Source organism: Anguilla rostrata, chromosome 6 (genome assembly GCF_018555375.3).
Source record: "Anguilla rostrata isolate EN2019 chromosome 6, ASM1855537v3, whole genome shotgun sequence".
NCBI classification, from domain to species: domain Eukaryota; kingdom Metazoa; phylum Chordata; class Actinopteri; order Anguilliformes; family Anguillidae; genus Anguilla; species Anguilla rostrata.
Window position 1 is genome coordinate 8,346,172 of NC_057938.1, and position 25,408 is coordinate 8,371,579.

The window sequence follows — 25,408 nt, forward strand, 5'->3', positions numbered from 1 at the left end:
CATCTGTGTTTACCACAGTCACACACTCTCTCTCTATCTGCCATTCATAGCACAAGTTTCTGAAAAATAGAACACTTATTATTGATTTTTCCTTCACCAATCTTTGCTGCCTTTTGCCACATTTCTCTAGCCAGGGGTGCAATGCTACATGAAATTTGATTGGATGCTTTGACAGATCAATTAACTTGTAATGCCTCCCTCCCAAACAGAAGTGCACTTGCATTTGCTCTTTTCAACTTTAGCTTCTATGGTAAGTATTCCACACCAGTAACAGTCGCACGTGGGTACAGCTTCCTCATGCAAATAGTCACAATTTACACAGTCACGCTGTCAAGGATATCATTTGAGATACTTTAAAATCAGCGTGAGCAGGGTTCACGCTCGGGCAACAGTTGAGGAATTTATCAGCGACCTGGGATTACAGCAGATAAAAGCTGGAACTGCATGTCAGAAATACCGGTACATTTACTCTGTCTTAGGACAAACGTATCATCCAATTATGAACTTGGCCCAGGACCTTTTACTTCCTGAACATAATTACCACATAAATGAATGTTGGGTTAGGTGCTGTGTGTTGTTTGAATGGAACTGTAAATAGCCGCAGTGATGTTTTCATGTACACAAGTGGCATTTTGCACAAGCAACAGATACATTCCATGGCAAAAAAAATAAAATAAAATTGAAACCCTTTTCAACATCTCTGCATCCAAGCTTTGTATTTGCAAAGGACTTAACACTACTGAGCCCAACATCCCAGTGCCAGTCAGAATGCCAACCCTGAGATCCAAGTTATTTTACTGACGTATGTAAATACTAAATCACTGCCTCAAGTGAAAACTTGAGCATGAACAGAAATTCAAGATTTGTTTTCAAAATATTTTAATATGAGCTCTTATCTTTGACTGTAAAATAACATAACATTTAAATGAATCACTTATGCTAGCCTATTAAAAATTGACCCAAGCTGGCAACTGCATATTTGTGTGCTTTTTAGAGATGCAGAAAGGCCAAAACACTTCAACATCAGTTCCAATGTTTTACTGAAGAGATTTGAAGAGATTTTATATAAAAACAGCGTATTGCTTATATACCTATTTATAGAGGAGTAATGAACCGTGCATAATGACTCCTAGAAGATATCATACTTTTTAATAAACACAAAATTAGCTATGTGTTAATGGTAATATATTTATACCTCGGGATGGTTAAAGTTAAAAAGTGTTATATATTTTTAATTTATTGTAACCAGGCTAGTCATGCCGATGCCTACATTTCCTACATACATTTTCTTCAGATTAAGTAATCATTTTAGTATGATTTTACAATTCATGAATTTGATTCATGAACTGGTAAGCTACCAGTTATTACACACATTATAGTGATCTGTGGGGAAAACCTGTCATTAACAATGGAGCAACAGAGTAATTGCGCTTAATTGATTTGACCTGTGCCGGCAGTTAGCTTTTATGTCTACCTATCTGTAACGTAAGCTTGCTGTAAATATGCATTATCTAAGGCAATCTGTCAAAACAACACAGCTGGATGAGATCTCAGTTTAATTTTCCAAACAGGTGACACGACAAGCCAATCACCATTATTCAAATGTCCAGAAAAACCTCATCTGTCCAACAAATCCCTCAAATTCCATTTCATTAAAATTATTCAAATGGAAGCAGGCTGCCATGTGACAAAATTTGGCTTCATTTAAAGAAACAGCATGGCCCAGTAAAGGGAACTCTGCACAGTAAATTCTAGAACAGTCCAGTGGAGTTGCAGTGACCCAGGGCATTACCATTCACATGTGCTCTAGATCCACCATTTCATAACACAGCCTTGTCCTCATGCTAATACCTAATTCTGCTTGCAAATATGGATCTGTTAATATATACAAAAAACTTTTATTAATATGTTAAATCGGTTTTAATACCAGTTTTGTCTCACTTTTCAGCCCTTTAACCCTTTAGTCCTTGGCGCAAACCAAAACGCTGGGGCCTAAGCCCTGTTGTAGACGCGACAGGAAGCACATCAGCTTCCTTGCACGACCGCTTTGCCAAACAAGAACGAGAAGGAGATCATCAATAACACAGCAGTGTAATTAGCACTACTGTCAACACTTCAATTAGTAGCAATGCCTCGCCTGGTTCAACGGGGCCACATGAAGTAATACTAAAATAGCTGCTTTCACTGTTTGGATTCCCTCCGTGGGATCCCAACCCCGGTAACTGAATATTGGATAATAACTCTAGGGCACCAGTACTGCCCCCCAGCAGTGATTGATGGTGTGGCCAAATCTCCCATTCCATCTGGACCATCTTGGCCGCCCATAGCCTCCAGATCAAATCAGCACCGCTCCCCAGCGAACGAGACTGCCAACGGAACTGTAGCGGCTTCTCTTGGCCGCGTTCAGCGAGATCAGCAGCTGACCACACAGAACCCACAGGACTCCTACTGCGAGTGAAAGAGATGCAGAGAGACAACCAGCTCCATGCGCAGAAATTACGGATGACCTCAGCAGGCAGAAGACGGATGGACAAAGGGTCTGGGAAATGCCGCAGGGAAGACCGGATTCTCTAGCCAGTCTGCATTCCCTGCCTGGGTTTTTCAGGAAATTGCAGTGACATATGAAATATGAAATGCTTGCCTGTTCTAAAAAAAAAACTGAAATAAAAATGCAATGCAAACTACGACCCAGTTTGCAGAGGAGGAGCGTGCCACTTCAAACAAGCAGATTCAGCTCAGACTTAAATTCCCCGCATTCCCGGCATTGCAGCTACAGGAAAGCCGCACCTCTTCTGTCCTGTGAATCCACATTGACCCTCTCTGTGATTGGCTGGCAGGACTCACCGTGACGATGAGGCCCTTTTCCTGGAAGTACTTGACCAGGGGGATGGTGTTCTGTTTGAAGTTGGTCAGGCGCCGCTCTGTGGCCTTGGGGTTGTCGTCGGGACGTCCCTGCTGCTCCGCCCGTTTCTCCAGACGCTCCTTCAGGCGGTGGTTGGTGCAGGCCAAAAACACCACCAGGTCAGGAGTGCAGATCTGCTCCGGGGAGAGAGGACAGAGCAGGCACACAGGAGCTCAGTACCGTGCACAGCGACTGCGTTTCGGATCAACACACACACGCGTACACACACACATACACACGCAAATGTGCACACACACGTACACACACACACGCACGCACATGTGCACACAAGCACACACACACACACACACACATATACACATACACAGACACACACACGCACGCAGGCACACGTGCACACACACACACACGCGTGCGCACACACAAATTTGGACAACCACAATAATATTAAGTATTTTCCTGCAGAGGTAAGGCATTGTGTTTTAATACAGCATATCTGGGTTATATTCCTTTTACACCAGTCTCACAGCTGGAGAGAATTGAGTAAATACAGTACCACAATATCACTGAATATAAATAGCACAATTTTATTCATATTTTGTGCTTCTTACAAAAATACCAAAGAAACATTTTTTTCGTTCTTGTTCTTTCATCACCTTTTCCCACGAGAAACAGAAGGCATAAACATTCAGAAACAAGACTGCATGCACCAGCTATGTGAGAGTACATTTACATTTGAACCAATCAGAAATAGGAAGACAACTACGATTCAGCCACCTGTGCTCAATAAAAAATACATGTTTCCATAGTTACCAAATATCTGCCCTAATTTTTTCCAATAAATTTTCGCAGGCATAGGTATCAGCGAGATTTGCTGAACCACATTATTTATATGTGTGAGTGTGTGTATACTGCATTATTGCATAGTTAAAGGCCCCCCTAGGTTGTTCTACAAAAACACATAAATGCATTGATATTATCACACACTATTTATGTATACTGTCTATAACTGTGGCTGGAATGAAAAACGTTTTAGGATGTTGGATCCTGACGGTATTGCACTGCTGAAGGTCTCTGCTGCTTCCACAGGCCCACTGCACTGACAGTTACCTTGAGTCTCTGCTTTTCATGGCTTACATATTTTAATAAATTATTCATACATATTTCCCCTTTCTCTCATTTTTACATGCTAAATGATATTCAGAGAGCCTTGGAACTTCCATGGTGAATAAGTGGCTACAGCATCATCCAAAGAGGGAGGGTTTCAGTTTAATGCGACATCCCTGCCTCATTGTGACACGGCTGCTACACTGGCCAATCAGGCGCCTGCAGTCTGACTGCACCAGCTGCATAAACTACTCTGGTGGATGGCAGAGGGAAAGGAAGCAGCAGTTGGCTGCAGGTATTTCAGAGAACATGTTCTCTGGGGTGAACTGTTGGACAGGGATGAGACAGGCCTAAAAATATTACCAGGCATTCTTAATGTGGAAGTAAAATAAATTGGGGATTAAAATGAAAAAGCATTAAGATCCACCGCCAAGCAACAATCGAAAAAAAAACACTCACTTTTCAAACATTCATTAAATGCACAAATATCAATTTGTTTTTTCAATGCGCAGATTGGATTTCTATAATGCCTTTTTAAGAACACATTTCAAGATGTAGCAAGAGAAAAAAAGAGAATTTTATATAGGTGGGAATCTAGAAACCTGACCTGCAAATGCAACTCCAGGGACTTCAGCATAACTAGCACAAGAAATCTCAATAGAAACAGTCTATCCTATGGCACTGGATCCGATGTAAAAAAATGAAGTAAAATTACTTTACTTTGAAAACACACTACTTTATGTGTACCTTTAGATTGTCAAAACCTAAAAAGTGACAACAGCTAAGGAAAAAACAATTTAAATGTTACTATATTTAAAATGAATACACACCCCCCTCATGGTTGCTAGGTAATCAGTAATTCAATTACAATTTAATTTGCTGTCCAAACAATATTTTCCAATTTGCACTTGTACATTTTCAATCTTAATTTTTTAGAGGGTTTAAAAAAAAAAAAAAAACTCAAGTTGAGGTTAACGTACTGAGTAAGAAATCCAACCATGATTGGAAACCAACATTCCATAGTCTACTAACATACATACTGTCTAGAATGCCCCGGAGTGCAGCTTTCTCTATGTTTAGCATTTGTTCCTGTACGGTTTAAAATAGCACATTAATTGGTTGTCTGGTTGCTGTGATGAATAAACTAAGTGAACTAGGCCTGCTCTCTCAAGGCAATAACAAGTAAACAACAAATAAAAATTTCCCTCCTTAGCCGTAGTGTTATATATACCAGAGGGGATTTCTCTACCCTTGTTTCTCATATGTTACACTGGGGTCCACTCCCATTGCTGTTTTCAACCTAGAAAGGCTGTGCTTTTAAAGGGGAAGCGAGACTCATTACGTGCAATTGTTTATCTTGTTCCCCATGTTAAAATATTTCCTGCTTGATTCTCTGCCAAGCCAGTTGTCTGGATTGTGCTACAGGGGCTTCAAATCTTGTTCTGTCAGGGTTAAAGTATTTAATGATTTCATAAACTGCTCTAACAGAGAACATGCAGGAACTATTCACCAAAAACATGTTGTTGAACTTTGAGTAATTACCTCACGTACACACTTCGAGATACAGACAGCCATCAATCTCACACCCATTTCTGAGCATTTGATTACTCGAAAGAACAGCACAGATTCGGCTCACGTTTCCACTGGCCAAGGCATTTGCGTCCATCACTGACTTCTCTGTGATGCATGGTTCAGCACTCCTTCACATACAACAGAACCTAGACTGAAGTACACTAAAACAAGCTTGTGACATTATATCCTATTCATCCATTTAAACCTTTTAAATGATTGAAACCATTCAAATCTACAATATATAAGATTTTATTGTTTATCACCAAACAATAAGCATTGCTCCACTTGGAGGGAAACAATTTTGCCTACCCCCCTCCCCCTTCAGAATGACCAATAGCGCTTCCAGAGTTACACATACCTATACTGCAGGCTGCACAGTACTACAGGAGAGCTGCCACTGACTGGAGGAAAGGCATCTCTCACTGCCATCAGACTCTATGTACCTGGCATGCTGTTGTAAGGACCAGACTAATGAAGCAGCATCCTAAGAAATCTTAACTGGCTTAGACACGCCCGGCTGACCCTGTGGGAGGTGGGGCATCCCAATGAATCCTACTGCTGTGGACATTCAGTCTTAGCTGGTTAATGACACCAGCAATACAACACATCAAACGCTTTTCCAGTGAAACACCAGAAGCTTGAGTGCTATGTAGCAAAAGCAGTCACCAACCCCAGACAGTCACATCAACAGACTCAACTGTTTGGGAACAGCAGAGGTTGTATTAGACCAGGTGATTTACAGAAGCGTGACACCTCCCTCTTGCTTTTCAAGCACTTATATTTGTCTCACAGTTTATGTTCCCCGAGGAACATTATTCCCTGGTGCGGTAGAGTAACCACAGAATTTGCTGAGTGCACTATGAAATGGGATTCAAAATTACACTGGTAATACCTTTTGAAAAGACTGCACAATAACACAATGGCCCTCACCATGCCATCTGCCTTTATAGCATACATGTTAGGCCCTCCATAAATTCTGGATTTACAGGCCAGTCCATTCATCGCTTTTCTCTCTCCATTCTTTCACATAAACAACATTCATCTAGGATCAATTTTGATGGACATTTTCCTGGAGAATGCTGCAAAATTATTCCGTGGCTTTCCGTGCGAGCTAGACTGAAACTGGGAAGACTGTTCACAAACGTGCCTGAAACAGGTACGAGCCCGTTTACAAAAGCACCTGACTTTCCTCTTTGAATCCCACCTTCACCGATAAGATAGGATTCCTTACAAATATATGAGCCAAAATACTGAAATGTGGGCAGTTCCATCGCTCCGAATTTCACTGCTTTTACCTGGCTTATAGCAAGGCTATGTACAGACTGACTATTTCAGGTAAAGAAATTAAAGATTTATAATGACCTCACACTTGTTTAAAGCCAACGTTCACTTGGAAGATGGCAAATTTACTGTACATACTATATGCAGTTCTTGTATTTGCTAGTGGTTGAGAAAATTAAGATAGGTGGATAAATATGATAACAAGTCATTATAAATGAAAGCCTGTTAATCTTAATGAGCCAGAACATTGTAAACAGGGAATATGAAAGGTATTTCCATATTTTATTGCTGCCAAATGTGTGTCTGAACAACATTTGAGTAATGCTTCACAGCTCCTCCTGTGCCTTAATGTTCTGGCACACACACATGTTCCCTGGAGGGCAATAATACTGCCTGCAATAATTCAAGAGGTGTTGCTACTTAATTCCTCCCCTGTCAAAAAAGTACACATTGAAAACCAGGATCTTTAAACAGAAGGAAACAGATAACAGATTCGTGTACACAGTATCCAAGCTCATTACTGTACATTTTCGCTAAAAAAAACGGTCGAGGCCCCTGCTTTTACAAACAAAATTCTGCCACCATTACCATTTCAGTCTGTTTCACAACTTTATGAGCCTGTAAGTAGCTGAAAACAATGTGTAAGAAACAAATGAATAATTGCACACGCTTAAATTCAACTAAATCAATGTGCGGGAAAAAGCCTTAGAGAAAGCTGGATTGCACAGAGGTCTTAATTCCCTCACCTGACAGACAACCAGCTCGCTGGGTTCAGTTGATTTGCCCATACCTGCCATCAAGTAGAATCAGCCTTCAAAGCACAGTAAGTTAAGTACAGCAGTGATTTCCCAAACTGATCAAACAGAATAGATCCCCAAAGTGTAAATCCAGCTCTTCTGGTAGTTACCCATTCGATACACAGTATCATTGCCATTCTCCTGGCATTAGTGGGAAGTGCAACAGAAGCAGCGGTGGAATGTTATATCATATTTATGTTCTACATGAGTGGAGCTCAGGTATGTTTGGAGGGTCAAGCAAGGTTCATTCGTTCCCCTTTGTGATTCACAAGAAGGCGCCATCCAACAAAATTCCACATGCAGTTTTCACATCATTCATTCGTTCATTCTCTCACTCACTTATTCAGCCATTGTACCATTAATTAATGACTTCACTCTATGGACAAATGCATTAGTTTAAAGTGTACATTCCAGTAGTGATGCTCACCTGATCCTCAAATGACAGAGCTTGCCCGACGTCACGAGGGAATCCATCAATCACAATGCCACTGGCATCCGGGATTTTCATGATTTTCTGTTTTATCTCAGTTATGGTGGTTTCCTAAAGGAATATACAATCAAGAGTCAGAAACACCGAAATCACAGCGATACCATTTCAGGCATCAGTGAAAATGGCATGTAGCTGGATGCTAAGGAATTAAAACATTTTGCGGAACTAATTTCTACTTTCTATTTTCATGTTGGAGGTTGGTATTAATGGCAAAGATTTTGCAATATTTTTAACTTAAATTTAACTCCTTAGTTCACAAAAGAGATAACAATAGGTAGGATGCAAATATAATTTTAGTATCATGCTTCTGGGTCACCCAGTTGCTACCTATGGAAGCAATGTTCACAAATTATCCAATTAACCATCATATCCAATAACTTTTACATTCATTACTCAAACATGACCTGCAAATACATGCTGGACATCACACCCGCATAAGCAACCACACATTCTACAGGTTAAATGAAGAATTTCATTCATCTCTATGAATTATGCCAGAATGGATCATCTTTGATCTTTTTTTTTGCTATTCTCCTTTTACAATACAGCTCGGATATTGTCGTCACTTCATTTGAAATACCGCCATTCTGACGCGGAGCTCGCGAAACGCATTACAGCTGGTGTCCTGCTGACCTACACAGGCGGAGTGGACTTTCTCCCGGCCGTGAGAAACTTTTTGTCATCACCGCTAAATCGGTTTTCCCACTTCGCCGATGATGGAGGAGCCGATGCACGCTCTCAGCGGGCGCATGCAGGCTCGGCTCCAGGGGAATGACTCATACGTGCCATGCCTATAGAGCTCTGATATCACACTGTGTCGATTTGGCAACGGCGGCGGCAACGACACGACAGAGATTGTTTTTGACACCGCACGTGTCAAAAACAACAGTTTATGACACGTGCGGTTGCCTTTCAGTGGCCACTGTTTCATCTTTCTGAGAAAGGAAAGGCTAAGGCAGTGGTTACAACTGTTTGGGTAACCAACAGTTTAACAGCAGCAACAGACTTTGTGGTTTCAGTAATACACAACCAAGCAAAATGAAGGATATATTTTTGAACATCATGACTTTGTAAAACTAGCCTGAATTCCACCGGATGCCCTAAAGGGACTAATAGTGGGAGGGCACACTGCTTGCCTGGACAGCCATGTGCCCAAATATATGCCCCATGCTCAATAGCAAAGCTACTCCACAGATGCTGTGACTAATCACACTGACGCTGAGTTTGTTGACTGCCACATACACATCCACCAATTTGCACACCACACTGCAGCTGTCAGCTGAACAGGACCTTCTGCAAGCCTGAATTTGGACACCTGGGGTGCCAAACTAACCATTTAAAACAGACACCTGTAAACAACAAGCAGCACGCGTGCCTTTTGCAGTCCTGAAAAAGCAAACCCTACTGCTTTTATTCCCTAAGCAAACAGCCCTGCCCAAAAAAACTACCACCACCACCAGCTGACCCACCTAGGTTACAGTAATGACTACATTAACGCCAAATAAACAGCTTTTTAAAAAAAATAAACATCCTGATAGCAGGAGTAATGTGTATGTGTACAAAGAGAACGGCTGCTAAGTCACATTGGAACAACAGGCGCTTTTGCAAAACAACATCTGGGGAATGTTTATTAAAAAATGTGACCAGGCAACCCAGCTCTTAATAAATCCTCCAATTAATCATTTTGCTGCGCTGGCAGCATCATTGTAAGTGTACAGAGACAGCTTTTCATTACTGCTTTTCCAGCGATGCTCGCCTGAGGGGGAGGGGGCTCAGGACTCTTAATCAAAGGACAGGGCCCTTTTTAGCATTAGCAACCAATATCCAGACAACCCACTGCACAGCATGCCACGGATTACAGACAGTTAATTGGCTGCTCCTTGCAAAGATGCTGCAGTAATGGCCCCCGTGACTCATACAGCGCTTTGACACAGCAAATCTCCTGCCCCAACCCCTGCCCCCCCCCCACTCCCCACCCCCCACCCCCCCCCTCCCCCAACCCCCACCTGTGGGGCCAGCTCCCCATTGGTGATTATCTTGGCAATCAGGCTCCACTTTCTGTTGCTGGTGGCGTTGTGGATCATCTTCTTCCTCAGCAGCTCCCCCACCGACATGTACTCGAACCCGTATCGCTCGGCAAGCTTCAAGCTCTGGGTGCCCTTGCCACTGCCTGGCCCACCTGCATGTGGACATGAATTTGGGGGGTGGGGGGGGGGGACTCAGAAGGTCATGGGCTTAGGAGAGGGGTTATTTTTACACTTCACACAAGCAGCCGTGAGACCATCGCCTTCTCATGACCTCTTCCTGGGACGCACAAAAGCTCAAAGCTCGGGATGCTGGACATTAGAGAAAAGGTCAGGGGGACAGCCTGGCTCACTGTCAATAGCCTGCACCTCTGTGAAATGCTACATACTGCCTTTGTGAAATATTTAGAGGCCAGCATCTATCTGCCTTTTAAAGATCACTCCGGTTACGGCCCTCCCTTCAGGCCCCCTGTCTGTGCGGGTTCTGAACTCTAAACCACCAGAAATTTAAAAAACCCCTTTGTCTTTGGCTCAGGGGCCAACTGTATCCCTGACTGCAACCACTGCACTGTGTGGCAATGTGAGTACAAAGAGGGACACAGAATGACTGATACACACTGATACACAGACTGATGCACAGACAGACTGAAGCACAGACTGACTGATACACACTGATACACAGACTGATGCACAGACTGACTGATACACAGACTGATGCACAGACTGACTGAAGCACAGACTGATGTACAGACTGACTGAAGCACAGACTGATGCACAGACTGACTGAAGCACAGACTGATGCACAGACTGACTGAATCACAGACTGACTGACGCACAGACTGACTGAATCACAGATTGACTGAATCACAAACTGACTGAAGTACAGACTGACTGAAGCACATACTGACAATACAGATGAACTCTACACTCCCCAAAGCTGCAATGTGGGGGGATAATTAGGCAGACTGTGGTATGTGGTAAATTAGGTAGATCTGTCTTATGAAATGAAAAAAGAGAAAATAATTTCCATTCCAGCTTGGCATTGCTCTTTTTAAAAATTGCTTAGAGCAGTAGGGATAATTCATAAAAATAGGGCAATGCACTTAACCTGCAACAGATTTTAGTGGTCTGAAATAAAGACTGTATAGAGGATTTTAACGTCTTCAAAAATGTAGTCTTCCCAAACTTAAATTTTATTATGGTACAACCACTTTTAGCTAATAAGTGAAAGCTCACGTAAACTTTCTCAAGACAATTTTTACAGCCCAAAATCTACACTAACACATCTGTGCATTAAGAAAAAATATTTCCCAGGAGAAGCAAACTTGGTTAATAACCGTCAAACACACACAATAGATTGTGCTTTCTCAGACTGTCACAAATATAGAGCAACAAAACTTCTTATTTGTAACCCTGCAATAAAATGGTACATTAATACCAAGGAAATCGGGCATAAAGATGATATACACCTTATGGTCTCTGAACATGGGAAGACTTCGGTTAAATGATTCCCCATAATGCTATTATTTTGTAAAATGCCGAAATAATGAAGGAACTCATAATCTGTCTGCCAATAACAACTGCTGACGCATTTTAATGTGCATAGGTGTTATACAGCAGATAAAGGGCAAATGAAATGGTGATGACTGGTTTCTGCACAGGCCTGTCAGTAACACATTCAGATGTAATCCTCTGCAACAAGCAATTATTCAAAACAGCACTGTGAATGAAAGAAGTTTATCAGAAACAGCATTTATCTTAAATGACAGCCCTCCATTTATTATGAAACACAATGATTCATTCATTTTTATAGTCGTTCATAACCTGCTCGGTTGCAACTCTTCGGCAACCATCAAGTTTAAACTGAGAGTACAAGTCAACGGAGGGTGTTTCGAGCTGCCGCGACCTTCGCAGTGATTAGAATCCTCCAATTTAATTTGCAGTTAGCCATTTTCTCCCATGGCAATGAATAGAAATGTTTGGCAGCAGAAACGAATTGGTTAGCATCAGAATCCAATTTGGATGTCCTGCAGTGGACAGCAAGAGGCTCACACAAGAAAGCACACATGCTCATTCTCATCATTTCCCTTGAAATTAAAATTCAGCAATGCCTACTACCCTATTTGCTATGCTCACCAACAATGTATAGTTAATGATTGGGGAGCAAAAATATAATAAGGCTGTTAAAATCCATTCCAGTTTCGATGATGTTATATTAAAATAAAATTAGGTCTGGAACTGAAAGCTTTTTTTCTGGTATGTAACAAAAAAAAAAACAATGGATTCAAAAGGCACCAGTCAACTCAATTTTGGTCTTATAATTATAATGACAGCATTTTGCAAGTGACATTTTAGTTCTCAGAAATAGGTGACTCAGGCGGCATATTTGCAGTCACCATAAGGCTCTCTTTCTCCCTCTCTCCCTCTCCCTCTCGCTCGCTCTCTCTCTCACACACACACACGCACACATGAGGTGTATGCAACTTGCAGTTGCCGTTAGTGACAGCCACAAGAGATATGAAAAGGAGAAGAAATATGGTTACACTAAATATTGTTACATTGGCCTACATTACTATATAAAAACTGGCCGCATGTCATCTTTAAAGCTAAGTACTGTTTTTACCAATGATGAGGATGACTTTGGGCCTCGGTCTGGACGAATCAAAGACCTCGTATTCCTCGATGAGCTCCGCAGTCTCTGATAGGTCGGAATCGCTCTCGATGGAGAACTGGTGGATGGGCGGCAAGCGGTCATACCGCCGATATGGAAAGTTCGGACTCTCTGGCAGCACTGCAGACATAATACACAGATGCATGCTGGGAATGTCACAAGGTCTGAGCGTATAGGCAAACTTTAAGTTTCAAAAGAGACCAGAAAAAACAGCTTTTTAAACAAGGGTATATCCTGTTTTTATAACTTATTTTTATTATAAACTGTACTGCATTTGTAACTTTTGCACATAAATTTTCTTGTTGTAATCCTATTTTCCATCTGCAGTATCATTTTAGCACTTTAAAAAGTGATTCATAAATAAAAAAAATGTATAATTATCATTATTATTATAATTATAATTAACATCATCATCATAATTATCATCATTTTTATATAGGTACATTCAGTCCCAACACAGTGTTCCTGGATCAGCCTGAGTTTTTCTCACATATTAATTAGGAATTCAATATAGCTGTCCAGCACTGATCCTGGTCCAGAAGGCATTCAGATCTAGGGGCTCAGCCTCAAAAAAAGAAAAAAAATCCCCCACTGTGGAAGCAAATCCCATTTAGCATATCAAATATGAGTCAAGGTTAAGCTGAGAGACACATCAAATACCAGTCTGTGTAAGCTAGGATCAGAACTGCCATCCCACACTCAGAACAGACATCTGGACGAGACCAAAATATCTCATTGCTTGGGACAGGAAGAGATTCGGTTATGTGCTGAAGCCAGACATGGCAGCTGTTTTTTTTTCTTCCTGATTCTAGAACACATGCAGCAAATTTGCTTTGCAAATTTGAGGCTGTCAGGTACGATTCCCCATATGGTACATTCCCCTTGCATAATGTTTTCATAACTGCTGACCTGACCTGACAGGGCTGTCGTGTGAGTATAGGAAAACTAATCAGATGGTGGTTGATTCTACTGCCACCTCAGTTTTACCTCAAGGCACTTTACATGAATACAGCTATTTTTTTCCCTTTGGCCTCCAGGTTTCTCAATGGCATACCGTTTCTGAAGAAGGACCTTCGTGATTGTCCTCCATTGAGGGGGGGCAGGGACTTCTTGTCCTGGCCAACGAAGGTGTCCCACCTTACTTTCTCTGTCCCGCCCAGCTCCCTGACCTTTTTCAGGCAGGCCTCCAGATACTCCACCGGGTCATCCGGCCGATAATACATCAAACCTGTTAACAAGCTCTGCAGAAACAGTGCATGGCTGCATGGATTATGTTGAATAAAATAATCTAAATAGTCAAAAAATACAATTAATATATAGTATTATATAATAATAATAATAATAATAATAATAATAATAGCTTGCATTTATACACTCATCTAAAGCTACTGATCTCGAAAGTAAACAACGTAACTGTTCTTATCAAAGCAGGCTTTTTTCAATCTGTGAATGTTTTAAACTCTGAATTTTCTTTTTTGTATTCACTGACACATAGAACAACTTAAAAATAGACGTATAATTGTGATTTTACTTTCAACTTTTTTATTTTTGCTTGTTTACTGAATAACCTTTCCGTTTTTCTTGCAGTGTTTACCTTCCCTGTTTAAAAATATGTATTCCATTCTTGGAGCTACTGTGCAGCTTGGCCCTGAACTGTGCTTGAACAATGTGTTCCTCGGGGATAAAAACCATCATCCACCCTTTAAAACAACATTCCCCAAGTTCAAAATGTACTGGCTTCCCAAGCCGAAAACAATGGATGGGGTTAGCAGCCAAATAAAATATTTTTTTAATTATCTGATTTGTTGGTGATTTATGTACATGAAGGCAACTGCATCTCAGTTTTGGAAAATACAGTATACTCAGTTGCGACAATAAGAAGTTTCCCTAATCTCCCAGAGTGTGTGTTGTGTTTTGTATTTACTTGCATTAAACATAGAACCTATAGGAAATCCCAAACAGCATCAAACCAAAGGAATGGGTGGTCTGACACTGCTTTTCTGCTGTTTCATAAGAATTCATAGTATTGACTGTATCATATACAGTATCTGTTTAATATTCATCTTGAATTATGTAGGCAGCATGTTGTGTAAGTTCATAGTGCTGCAATATTCAATAACAACAAAATCAAAACAAGACCACTCAATTTACAACTAGGATTACACTGAATCATATTTGAACTATAATCTTATGGACTGGTGTGGCTCAGTTTGACAGATTAAGACAAGGTTAAGAATGAATATTCACTAAATTTGGTAATCTTAGCAATTTCTGCCACTAAATGTGTCGGATTATCAAATTATTCAACCTTAACCACGAATTTCCTCAAGCCTATCGTGTATCAGTCTCTGAAAATGACAATCGTAGAATCCAAGCAGAGCAACACATGTTGACTACGCAATATTATCAAACATGTTCTAAAATAAAATTGTTTAATGTTACATAAATATTTTTTCATCTTGATTCATCATATTTTATTCATCAAATGTTAAGCAAACAAACAATACTGTTTGACACGTATGATAAACATAATAATGAATGGCTGCAAATAATTCATGATTATGAATGGCTACGAATAATGATCATCTAAAACAGCACCTTAATTTTGCATTTACATTTGAAAATTAGAATTTTAAAGAGTCCATAAGAAATAAATATGCTATATACAAACAAGCAAACTAGGAATTGTTAAAAAAATACGACTGCTTTATATTTTGGCTAATCGTCTAAAAATCGTATATTAAACGCAACCTACTTTCGTCTAAACAACGTCAATATCAAAATACATTATACAGACTACACCTGACTGTTTTCTTGAAAACAAATTTCAAATCTGCTGCAGACCAAGAGTGCCACAATACACACGTCAGTGTTAAGTAAGAATTAAAGTAAAATGCACAACGCAAGCTATACCACAGGTAAACTACGTTTATCTTACCTCAAAGAGCTGAGGTACCTCTCTTCGTGCGAGATACTCCTTGGCATCACTGGTATTCATGCCTCTTACAAGTGGATAAATAGCTATGTATTCCGGTGTTCAGTTATGTGCTGTTGTTTCATGCACAATTTCGCTGAAGGTTGAACTGTTAGGATCCCTAACTCCGCGCGCTGCTGGTTCGAACCTCAGAGCATTTTCCCTGGGGGCGGAAAGCTGACACCAAAAGGCAAACCTCTCCTTGTGTCGCTTAGTGGCTGCGCTGTGACATGCCGATTTCTAAGCAGTGCGTCTGTGCACGCTCCTAACAGACCGCAGGAGATACAGTTCCAGGACCGACGGAAATGTCGCACACGTAGGAGAGCGAACTCACTGATGTAAGGAGAAAAGTAGGATATATGAGAAAAAATGCATTACGTGAAGCTCGAGGACTGGCATTACGAGCAACTCTGGTATAGGCTACGCATGGCCATTAGATATATATTGACAATAAAATGTCACTGTAATATTTAAAAATGGCATTAATGCAGATACAATGTAGTCTATGACATTTTCACGTATAATCTCCGTTCACACATGATAAATATATATTTGACACTGTTGTATGACTGAACTGCAGCCTACACTAATTTTGTGGTCTAATAGCATATATAAACGAATAGGCCCTTTATAACAAAATAATAGCGCAGAGAGAAATATATTTCTCCTTTTAGTCTAGAAAATATAGACTGAACGCGCAAATTTACAACAAAGATTTATATTTGCGTGTTTGTCAAACAACGCGCATTTAATGCATATCTCACAACTTTCACTGATTTATCATCTCACTTTATAAACTCTATACTGCTGCCTGCCGGTGAAATCTGAACAGGCTATTGGGCTAAATGATGATCAACATCGACGGCCTGATTGCAGCCAATCTAACGAATGCGGACAGGAGAAAATAGTACCAAACTAATAAATGATAATTAAGAAAATAGTAAACGACCTAATAGACTGCACAATATCATGTTAATACACGTTTTGCCAGCAATCTTTGTTAAGAGCATGCGGGTCTGGATTCATTTATGGCAAATTCCTTTATCTGCGAGCTTGTCTTTTGCCTGTTATCGGGTCCTTTACCTAGGTTCCGTGTTGCTACACGGACTTCATTTTGTGAAACACAGGAAAAGTTGTCGTTTGCCTTTCAAAAAAATGGCTGAGTGCAGGTGTTTCTTGTATTTGAAAGTATTTACTTTACTTCTTCTCCATTTATTACCAGCGGCTGGTGATAACGTTGAGGTAAATCACTGTCATTCTTTTAAATGCTGCTTCTGTTGCTCGCCTTGTTAATTATATGGTGGACTCACAATCGTCTTGTGAAACCTAGATGTGGTAGGCACTTAGCTAGCCGACTTGCTAGCCAGCTCGCAGATGCTATTGCCTGTTAGCAAATTACCAGGTACTTAATACTTGCTTCACAGCATGAAATTAGATGATATTGCAATCTGCATGTACATTTTTAGATGTCTGTTCCGTAGGCCCTTGGGGAATTAAGGTTGCGTTGCCGATCCACCCCCTAGTAAAGCCAACTAGCTTTTGCTGTGGTTTGCTGTGTTCTATTGTGACATTTGAACATGAAATGATTGTAGCTAGCTAGCTGATCATGTACAGCGACGCTCTGACTTTTAGATTTGATTCATTAACGTTAAATGAGGAAATAAAATATTGATTCATTGAGTATCTAATTTGGTTCCTGTTTAAAAATTGCTTAGATTTTTGTTACTCAGGTTTAATAAAACGAGTGTCTATATGTTTAATATAAACACAACCGGGCAATGCACCATAGGTTCACTTGCTCCAGGCTCTGCCTTTTGAAGGGGCCTTTACTGATTTTGGAGCTAATGTATGTACAGTTATAGTGTTCTCAACATCCCCTTCAAGGTTCCCTTAAAGATTATTGTCCTAGTGACCAGCTAGCTCTCTGGCACCTGAATGGCTGAAGCTAAATCTCTTGACCGCCTGTTAAATTGTACCCCCTTAAAGATGTGTTTGTGCGATTTTATGATATTTCCGTCATGCAGCCAGAACTATTTCATGTGTTCTGTTATTGTTCTTTATTATTTTCAAAGGCAAAAGCAAGCCAGTTCTTTAGCAGTGGACATACCAATAACTGGGCTGTTTTGGTAAGTATTGGTGGCTACTCGCTAGATGGAAATGTGAATTGTTTGATTGCAGGGTGTGATCAAGGATTCCATTCGATATTGGTCTTTTAAGTCTTTGTTTTTTTCCCAACTCACCAGTGTTTAACATTCGTGTACCACTTTAGAAGTGCAGTATTTAGTTAATACCGTTTATCTTTGCAAGATTTTGCTCGAGGAAACGATTCATTTTAAACAGTCGCTTCGTTTCTAAGATTGAGCTTTCCTCATTTGAGGCCTGATTGTCTGCATTACAGTCTTACTCTGGCTCATAACCTATTTGTCCCTAATTGTCCTCTTGCATCCAATTTCTCCCTTGTTTCAATGTTCTGCATTGTAAAATTGTATTAACTATTTTACATGTATTGCTGTGCTGCTCCTGAAATTCTTGCTTAAAATATTTTATTGTAGTTTAACTCAAATACAATTGTTATTGCGCCTGTTGTTATTTTTTGTAAGTTGAATAACAAGGCATTGATTTTCACAGCATGTGCACTAGTTCACAGAAGATAGCAACTTGTTTAGCTTCCATTTCAAGGCCCCATTATAAGTAACATTTTGTGTTGGTTGCCTGTGGTACATTTGCATTCAGAAGCATGAAATCTTCTGCACTTGTGATTCAAATCCAAGATTTAACTTGACTCCAATAATGAAAATGTCTATGGGGCAATGGCTAACCCACACAAATATGTCGCATGATGCTCGTACAATTCCAGAGACAAAACGCTTAAAGACTGATGTTGTTGCTCTGTTTGTTTTTCCTTTTTTTGTTTTTTCCTCATAGGTGTGCACTTCGAGGTTCTGGTTTAACTATCGGCATGTGGCCAACACTCTGTCAGTGTACAGGAGCGTCAAGAGGCTAGGGATCCCTGACAGGTAACTACTGTATGTGGAGCATGTATTAGACCTGCAGTGCAGATGCACTTGTTTTAAATATGCCTTTTAATTTAATTTAATTATTAGGATAAATGAATGCATTGAACCATGTGCTCAAATCATTTGTTGTTTCACAATTAAAAAAAAAAAAAAAAAAAAAACGAATTAAGATACCAGGATGATGTCATGCAAGAAAAAGGACGTTTGCCTCACTGAAGGTAATAAAAGGTGTCCTGTGGACAATCTTGAAATATAGGAATGGATTTCAAACCATAGTAGTTTATAATAGGTAGCATAGTAGCATATACATATGTGTGTATATGCACATGTATATATCTGTTAAATACGGATAGCATGTTAGTTTCACATGTTTAACATATTTCATTTCATATTTGTCACTTGTATAATCTATTGCAGCAGCTTTAATTGTTACAAGTAATCATAATTGCCTGTCCTCCTCATGCTTTGTATGCAGAATGATATATCAGCTTTGCTAGTGTTGCAACGTACACCCAGAATCTTTCAGTGGAGGAACACACATTGGTGCTTGGTAAAGAGCCATTTTGTGACATTTTATCTTCCCAAGGACGTTTTACCATCATAAGCTGACATTTATCTTGAAATATCCCTGTGACACACCGTTGGAAATGGATGTATGGTATTAAATCAATATCACATTATGATGGATTTATTTTGAATGGTCAACAGAACCCCTGTTGGAATTTTTGCCGAAAGCAGGGATGTTCTGAAAGTGAAATCTCAAGGTTATAGATCCTTTCAGTGCAGCATCCTCTCATTGGACACAAAGATTGAACCAAGTATTTTTAACAAATGATTTATTTATACCTTTATTTTATTTTATTTGCTGTGATTTGATATTAATCATTACATGGATATCAATTTCTGTGTTCCAGCCTCTTGTGTAGTAGTGTCACAATGGGTTTTTGGAATGCGTAGCACGTTTTTAACCTTAAACCTGTTGTTAAAAACCTGTTTATATCTCATTTATCTCTATAAACTTGCAGAAGTGTACTAATTCCAAGTTTCCCTTTTTGTGTTTTGGAAGTAATTTATTATCCAGCCATCTGAGAATGTTATCATTTGTTATGGGTGTACCTAATGGTTTCTGGTGTCATGGTAAAAATATCAGTGGTCGTTACTGGGAATCATGTTTAATGTTCAACTTTATTTGTAGGTATGAGTTCACCCTTTAGTCTACCCTCTACCCTTTAGTCTATTTTTAGTGCTGATGTGTGTGTATGTATTGGTCTTATTGTCAGATTCACATTAGCATACTTTTATACATATTGGGGAGTTATTTTATGTTTTGGCTTTTAAACTATTATTGTAGCTGTGAGTGGTGTTTGATGACAGTGTAGTATGGTTAGGAAACTGGGCTGGTATCTCTAAAGTCATGGGTTTTAGTTCCCAGATCAGCTTGGGTTGCAGTGGATTCCCCTTCAATTGCTTCAGTACAAAAAAAATCCAGCTGTATAAATGGGATGTATGCAAAAACAGATACAGAAAAAACAAAAACAAGTATAATCTGTGTACATTGCTGAGGGTTGGAGCATCTGCAAAATGTGGCGATGATAATTTAATGTAGCGTAGTGGAACCCTGCTGTCGCTAATCTGAAGCCGTTTTGCCTTCCAGTCATATTGTGCTGATGTTGGCGGACGACATGGCCTGTAGTCACAGAAACCCCAAGCCTGCCACGGTCTTCAGCCACAAGAACATGGAGCTGAATGTGTATGGAGATGACGTAGAGGTGGACTATCGGGGGTACGAGGTGAGCGTCCACAGGGCCTGAGAAGGACTGGGGAATCAGAATTATGAAGAACTGTAGTACAAAATAATAATGGTACAGTTTTAATTTGTGGAGATTTTAAACTGTTGCGTTTACTTCTTATGAATGCAGTTATAGCATGTTGTCATAGTGATGGACACAGTAAATAATTTAACTGAACAGTCCTATTGTGATGTGATTTTTTTTCTGTTGTGACTTCTTTAGTCTGATGGTACAGTCAGGATACTATCCGTACTCTTGTAGCACTGTGCCAAACTTCAGGGGTCTGTTGTGGCTCGTTCCTCTGTAGGGTAAGCTCAGCTGGGGTTAAAACTGTCCTCGCGCTGTTTCAGGTTACCGTGGAGAACTTCCTCCGCGTACTGACTGGGAGGCTGCCACCGAGTACCCCTCGGTCCAAGCGACTGCTCTCCGATGACCGCAGCAACATCCTTATTTATTTAACCGGTAGGCTTTCGGGATTTGTAGCGCCTTGCTAAAGTACCAGCGTCAAAGGTTCAGGGTATGGTTTCTAATTCACTCCCCTGCGTAAATTTTACCATTTTTTCGCCTCACCTGCGGGGTGAACCCTCACTTTCGCAGGTCACGGAGGAAACGGTTTCTTGAAGTTCCAGGATTCTGAAGAAATAAGTAACGTGGAGCTGGCCGACGCGTTCGAGCAAATGTGGCAGAAAAGAAGGTGAGCGAAAGTGGAGGAATTAAGTAGCGAAATCTTTTATGCCTGTAAATGAGTTGCGAGTTCCAAATCGAGTTTGAATATTTGCGACGGAACAGGAAATGGACGGTGACGGTGAATTTATGCGTTGTTTGTCGTTTAAAAGCCGATTTGTGGATGCTGCTGCCATAGACATGTGTCTATGGCTGCTGCTGGCTTCACGGCTCCATGTTCGTGAGCGAGTTTCTGAATGGTGGATGCGAGTGATGACGTAGTGATCTTGCTTACAATAAGCAGGTTGCAATCATAGTGAACCCGGACCCCGTCTCTGCCATTTATCCTCCTGTACTTCATGAATATTTCTGAATACATTATTCCGAGTGCATCGACACGGTTTACTTTCTTTTTTCCTGTCGACCTATGCTGACGCACGCGATACAAATTCTAAGTGAAGGACAGTTTTAAGGACAACTGTGAAGAAAATGATTGCAGGGAAAATGTTTGATTGAATGTTTTTTTCCCCCGTTCATTTCCTCATGATTGAATGTACCAGACATAGCTAATTCTGCTTTGGGAAGGTCATTTAATAGTTGTTTTAAAAAACATTGGCAGATATGGTTCAATGATAATTGGAATTTAAATTGCTCATCTTTCGATTCGTCCTGGATGCACTTGAAGATCGAAATTTAGACAAAAAGATTTTTAAAGCTCTCTAAATGATAATAAGCATTATCTGAATTTTGATGTCGGATAGGTGAGTACGTTTATGAGACTTATTTACCTAAACCAAGAGTATGCGGCTTATTCTGCCAGAATGACAGGGTGGGCCTTGAGCCTATCCCAGCAAGCATTGGGCATGAGGCAGGAATACTGCCTGGACAGGTCACCAGTTTGTCGCAGGGCACACCCACCATTCACTTGCGCGTTCATATGTACAGGCAATTTAGACTGTCCAATTAGCCTAATCACCATGCCTCTGGACTGTCGAATGAAACCGAAGTACTCGTAGGAAACAGCAAGACATAGATGTCTGTCTGTCTGTCACAGGTGATTTACGGATGAAACATTCTCAGTCCTGTTTTTATACCATTAAAACCCCCTTTAAAGGTAGTCGCACAACAGACTTGAGTGCTGTTCTACCCCAGTACATTGTACATTAAAGCTAACCATGTTCTCAAAGGGCTTTTCTGTGTCTCTTGCTTAAGAGGTACGGAACGTTGAAATTTAATGCTTTAAAAGCTTCCCATGTCCTCTATGCAGTGAAAAAAGAAAGCACATAGTTTTATGCCTTCTGAATGGAGCTGCGGTCCTGTCAGAGCACTAACTCCTCAGGCTCAACTGTCCAGAACAGGCACAGATCAGTGGCCAAACTACTGCGGGCAAACATTATGTACTTTTGCCAAAAACAATCTTAATAAGCACGTCACGCATTTGATGGGATGGCCACCAGAGACCTTGGGCTAACTGCTAAAAACATAACCCTTGAGGGTGCAGTGAAGATTTAATTTCTGGTTGACAGTTATGGGGCTTCTGTAGTGTCTCTGTTGGGATAAAAGGCTTGGACTCCATAAGAGAGGGATGGCTCGTTAAATCAGGCCAAAGGCCTTCTCGGTGTCTAGTTATTTGCTTTTAAAGTGGCCCATAATATCTTTGCGATCCCTCGGTGTGTAATTAGCACGGGACGTAAATGAGCTTTTACTGCGTGTACGGTTTCATGCTGTTTATGAAATATTTGTTGCTCGCAGCGGATGAAGCTTTTGACATTCAGTCTGAAGTAATTGAGTCTGCGCTGGTTTATCTGCCAGTATCGCTCCTGTCTGTTGCTTCCTTGACAGCAGGCCTTGTAGTCCTTCCCTGTATGAATGTTTCACTATCATTTCAGATTGATTGTATCTAAGGATTATATGCGAACAATAGAAAGGGTTTTTCTATTTAAAAAAATAAAATAAATAAAAAATGTTTTTGTTTTGCTTGTAGAAGAAGACAGGTGAGTCATGTTAAATTCCTATTGGAGGTTGAAAATTCAGCAGGTCTCCGTTGCCATGGCGACTTCCGGCCATGTGCAGGAAGCGGCTTTGTCCGCGCGGAGCGTTCCGTTCGGCTGGGGGAAACAAACAGGCTGACGTCCCGGGGTGTCTTCTCCGCAGATACAACGAGCTGCTGTTCATCATCGACACCTGCCAGGGGGCGTCCATGTACGAGAGATTCTACTCCCCGAACCTCATGGCCCTGGCCAGCAGCCAAGTGGGGGAAGACTCGCTCTCGGTAAGCTCGCGCGCTTAACCGCGCCGCCGTTCGGCTACATCCCCCTTAAGCCGCTACCTGCCCGTTGAGCGAAGCGCAGGCGCGCGACGTCGCACCCTGGGGACGGTCGAGCTAATGAGTCTGTTATCTCGCCCGCTCAGCGCGGGGGCTCGGTGCCTCTGCGTTCCCGCTCCACACTGGAGATTGGGCCTACAGCGGGTCTCACCACGCGCTGCGCCGGCTATTTTCGGCTACGCCGACGGCGGCTCAGCGGCACATTTTAAGGCCGATCCGTCATCCCAGGTGGGCCGACGAGGCCCGCACCCTGCCTTCCTTCTGGGCCTGTGAGATTCAAATGAGCTCTCTGCACTGTCTCTATTTTCATTTATTTACTTTATTCCTTTATTTTGTTTTGTCTGAGGGGGTGGGGGTAGCAGCCCGGTGGCGGGGCACCACCCCGACAGTAGTGGCACTGTATTTGAAACGTCAAAATGTGCTCAACTGCAGTGCTCTTAAGTGATAAATTGGGTACATATACTGGTAATTTCCAGTGGTGCAATTATAAGCAAATATACCCGCGCACTACAATATCTCTGAGTTTTTTGATTGTTATACATATGATGTATTTTATACAAACAGCCCAGATTGAGCCTTGGTGACCCTAGCACCAGCCCGACCTGGCCATTGGGGTGCACCTGATGGACAGATACACCTTCTACCTGCTGGAGTTCCTGGAGGACATACACCCTGCCAGCCAGGCCAACATGAACGACCTGGTGAGTGTCCCCCAGCCATGAGCCCTATCACTGGCACTTTTGATTGGCTTGCAGAGATGTCAGTCAACCCATGGAACGTTTCTATTGGATGTATCTGAGCATTTATCGGCATGTTTTGTTTATCTCAACAAATACATTTTCAATGAAAAAAAAAAGCCAAGTTATAGATACAAAGTTTACGGTCTATACGTCTGTAAAAACAATTCCTTAAAGTCTTTTTCATCGAAATTATGCCACGTTACAACTTTTCACCAATACATTTCACAAAAACTGTATTGGCCATACCCCAAAGTAATCTGTGGATTCCTATATTTGTTCAAGTACCTCGGGCCCATGTTGTTTGTCCTGTGCATCCTGAGCCATTTCTTTCCTAGGAAGTCATCTTTGGAGTGTGTGCACTGGTGGTGTGGAAAATGTGCTTGCTTCCTCTTTTCATTGAATACAAATATACTGTTTGCGCTTAATGAGGAGAAACCGCGGAAGGCTTTGGAGAGTTCAGGAAAAAAAATAGTATAGAAATTGAAAATTTCCTGCACATTTGCACTTGGCACATCAGATGGTCATCACAGAGCATTTTTGCTGACACTAGTGAAGATTACACACACTGATTGCATGCATAAAGACCTCATTTTCCCCTTGTTATTCCTCTCCACAGCAGCACCTCAATGGATTCACTATGGAATGAAATTCAGAGCTTTTTAAACTTGAAATCGAAATGCATTTCAATTTCAATTGAATAGTAAATCTCAGCACAGACCTTGGTACAAATTCAAATATAGATTAACTGTGCATTTTAGTTTGTAAAATGAGTATTTATAACATTTTCAAGAGGAGTTTGTTAATTTGATGCATGCCTGTGTTACAGCAGATCATGGCGTGTTAGTCTGAGGTACTGTTCCACAGTGACATCATATACTGTGACTCATTTCCTTCGGCGGGACAGTGCGTCAGTATTTCTCTGTGTCGGAGTCCTTGTCCTTGGGAATTTGGTTCTGTTTGTATTTATACAGGCAGCTACTCAGCCATGCACCTGGGGCTGTGGAGGACTTCCAAGTCCTGTGAGAGATGGACTTTCAGCCATTTTATTTGCCATTACATTTGACCTGTCATGATTACTGTTCACATTTAAGTA

The 25,408-nt window shown here is 41.0% G+C and overlaps 2 protein-coding genes across 3 annotated transcripts in view; one reads left to right on the top strand and one right to left on the bottom strand.

The window, feature by feature from the left end:
- ak5 (adenylate kinase 5) overlaps positions 1-16,087 on the bottom strand; it is a 56,417-nt gene extending 40,330 nt beyond the window's left edge. Inside the window, exons 1-6 of the mRNA XM_064338158.1 lie at positions 15,744-16,087; positions 13,860-14,046; positions 12,758-12,925; positions 10,117-10,289; positions 8,048-8,161; positions 2,845-3,036 (exon numbers count right to left, since the gene is read on the bottom strand). Coding sequence (XP_064194228.1) covers positions 2,845-3,036; positions 8,048-8,161; positions 10,117-10,289; positions 12,758-12,925; positions 13,860-14,046; positions 15,744-15,803 — 894 coding nt within the window. The 5' untranslated portion in view covers positions 15,804-16,087. The remainder of the gene's footprint in view (positions 1-2,844; positions 3,037-8,047; positions 8,162-10,116; positions 10,290-12,757; positions 12,926-13,859; positions 14,047-15,743) is intronic.
- Positions 16,088-16,856: 769 nt separating this feature from the next.
- The window catches only part of pigk (phosphatidylinositol glycan anchor biosynthesis, class K), a 31,708-nt gene continuing 23,156 nt past the window's right edge, over positions 16,857-25,408 (top strand). The window contains exons 1-8 of one of the 2 annotated variants that reach the window (XM_064338160.1): positions 16,857-17,021; positions 17,852-17,905; positions 18,705-18,796; positions 20,451-20,586; positions 20,937-21,048; positions 21,184-21,280; positions 23,404-23,521; positions 24,166-24,276. In XM_064338160.1, the coding sequence (XP_064194230.1) occupies positions 16,935-17,021; positions 17,852-17,905; positions 18,705-18,796; positions 20,451-20,586; positions 20,937-21,048; positions 21,184-21,280; positions 23,404-23,521; positions 24,166-24,276 (807 nt within the window). In that variant the 5' untranslated portion in view covers positions 16,857-16,934. The remainder of the gene's footprint in view (positions 17,022-17,851; positions 17,906-18,704; positions 18,797-20,450; positions 20,587-20,936; positions 21,049-21,183; positions 21,281-23,403; positions 23,522-24,165; positions 24,277-25,408) is intronic. The other variant, XM_064338159.1, reaches the window with a different exon arrangement.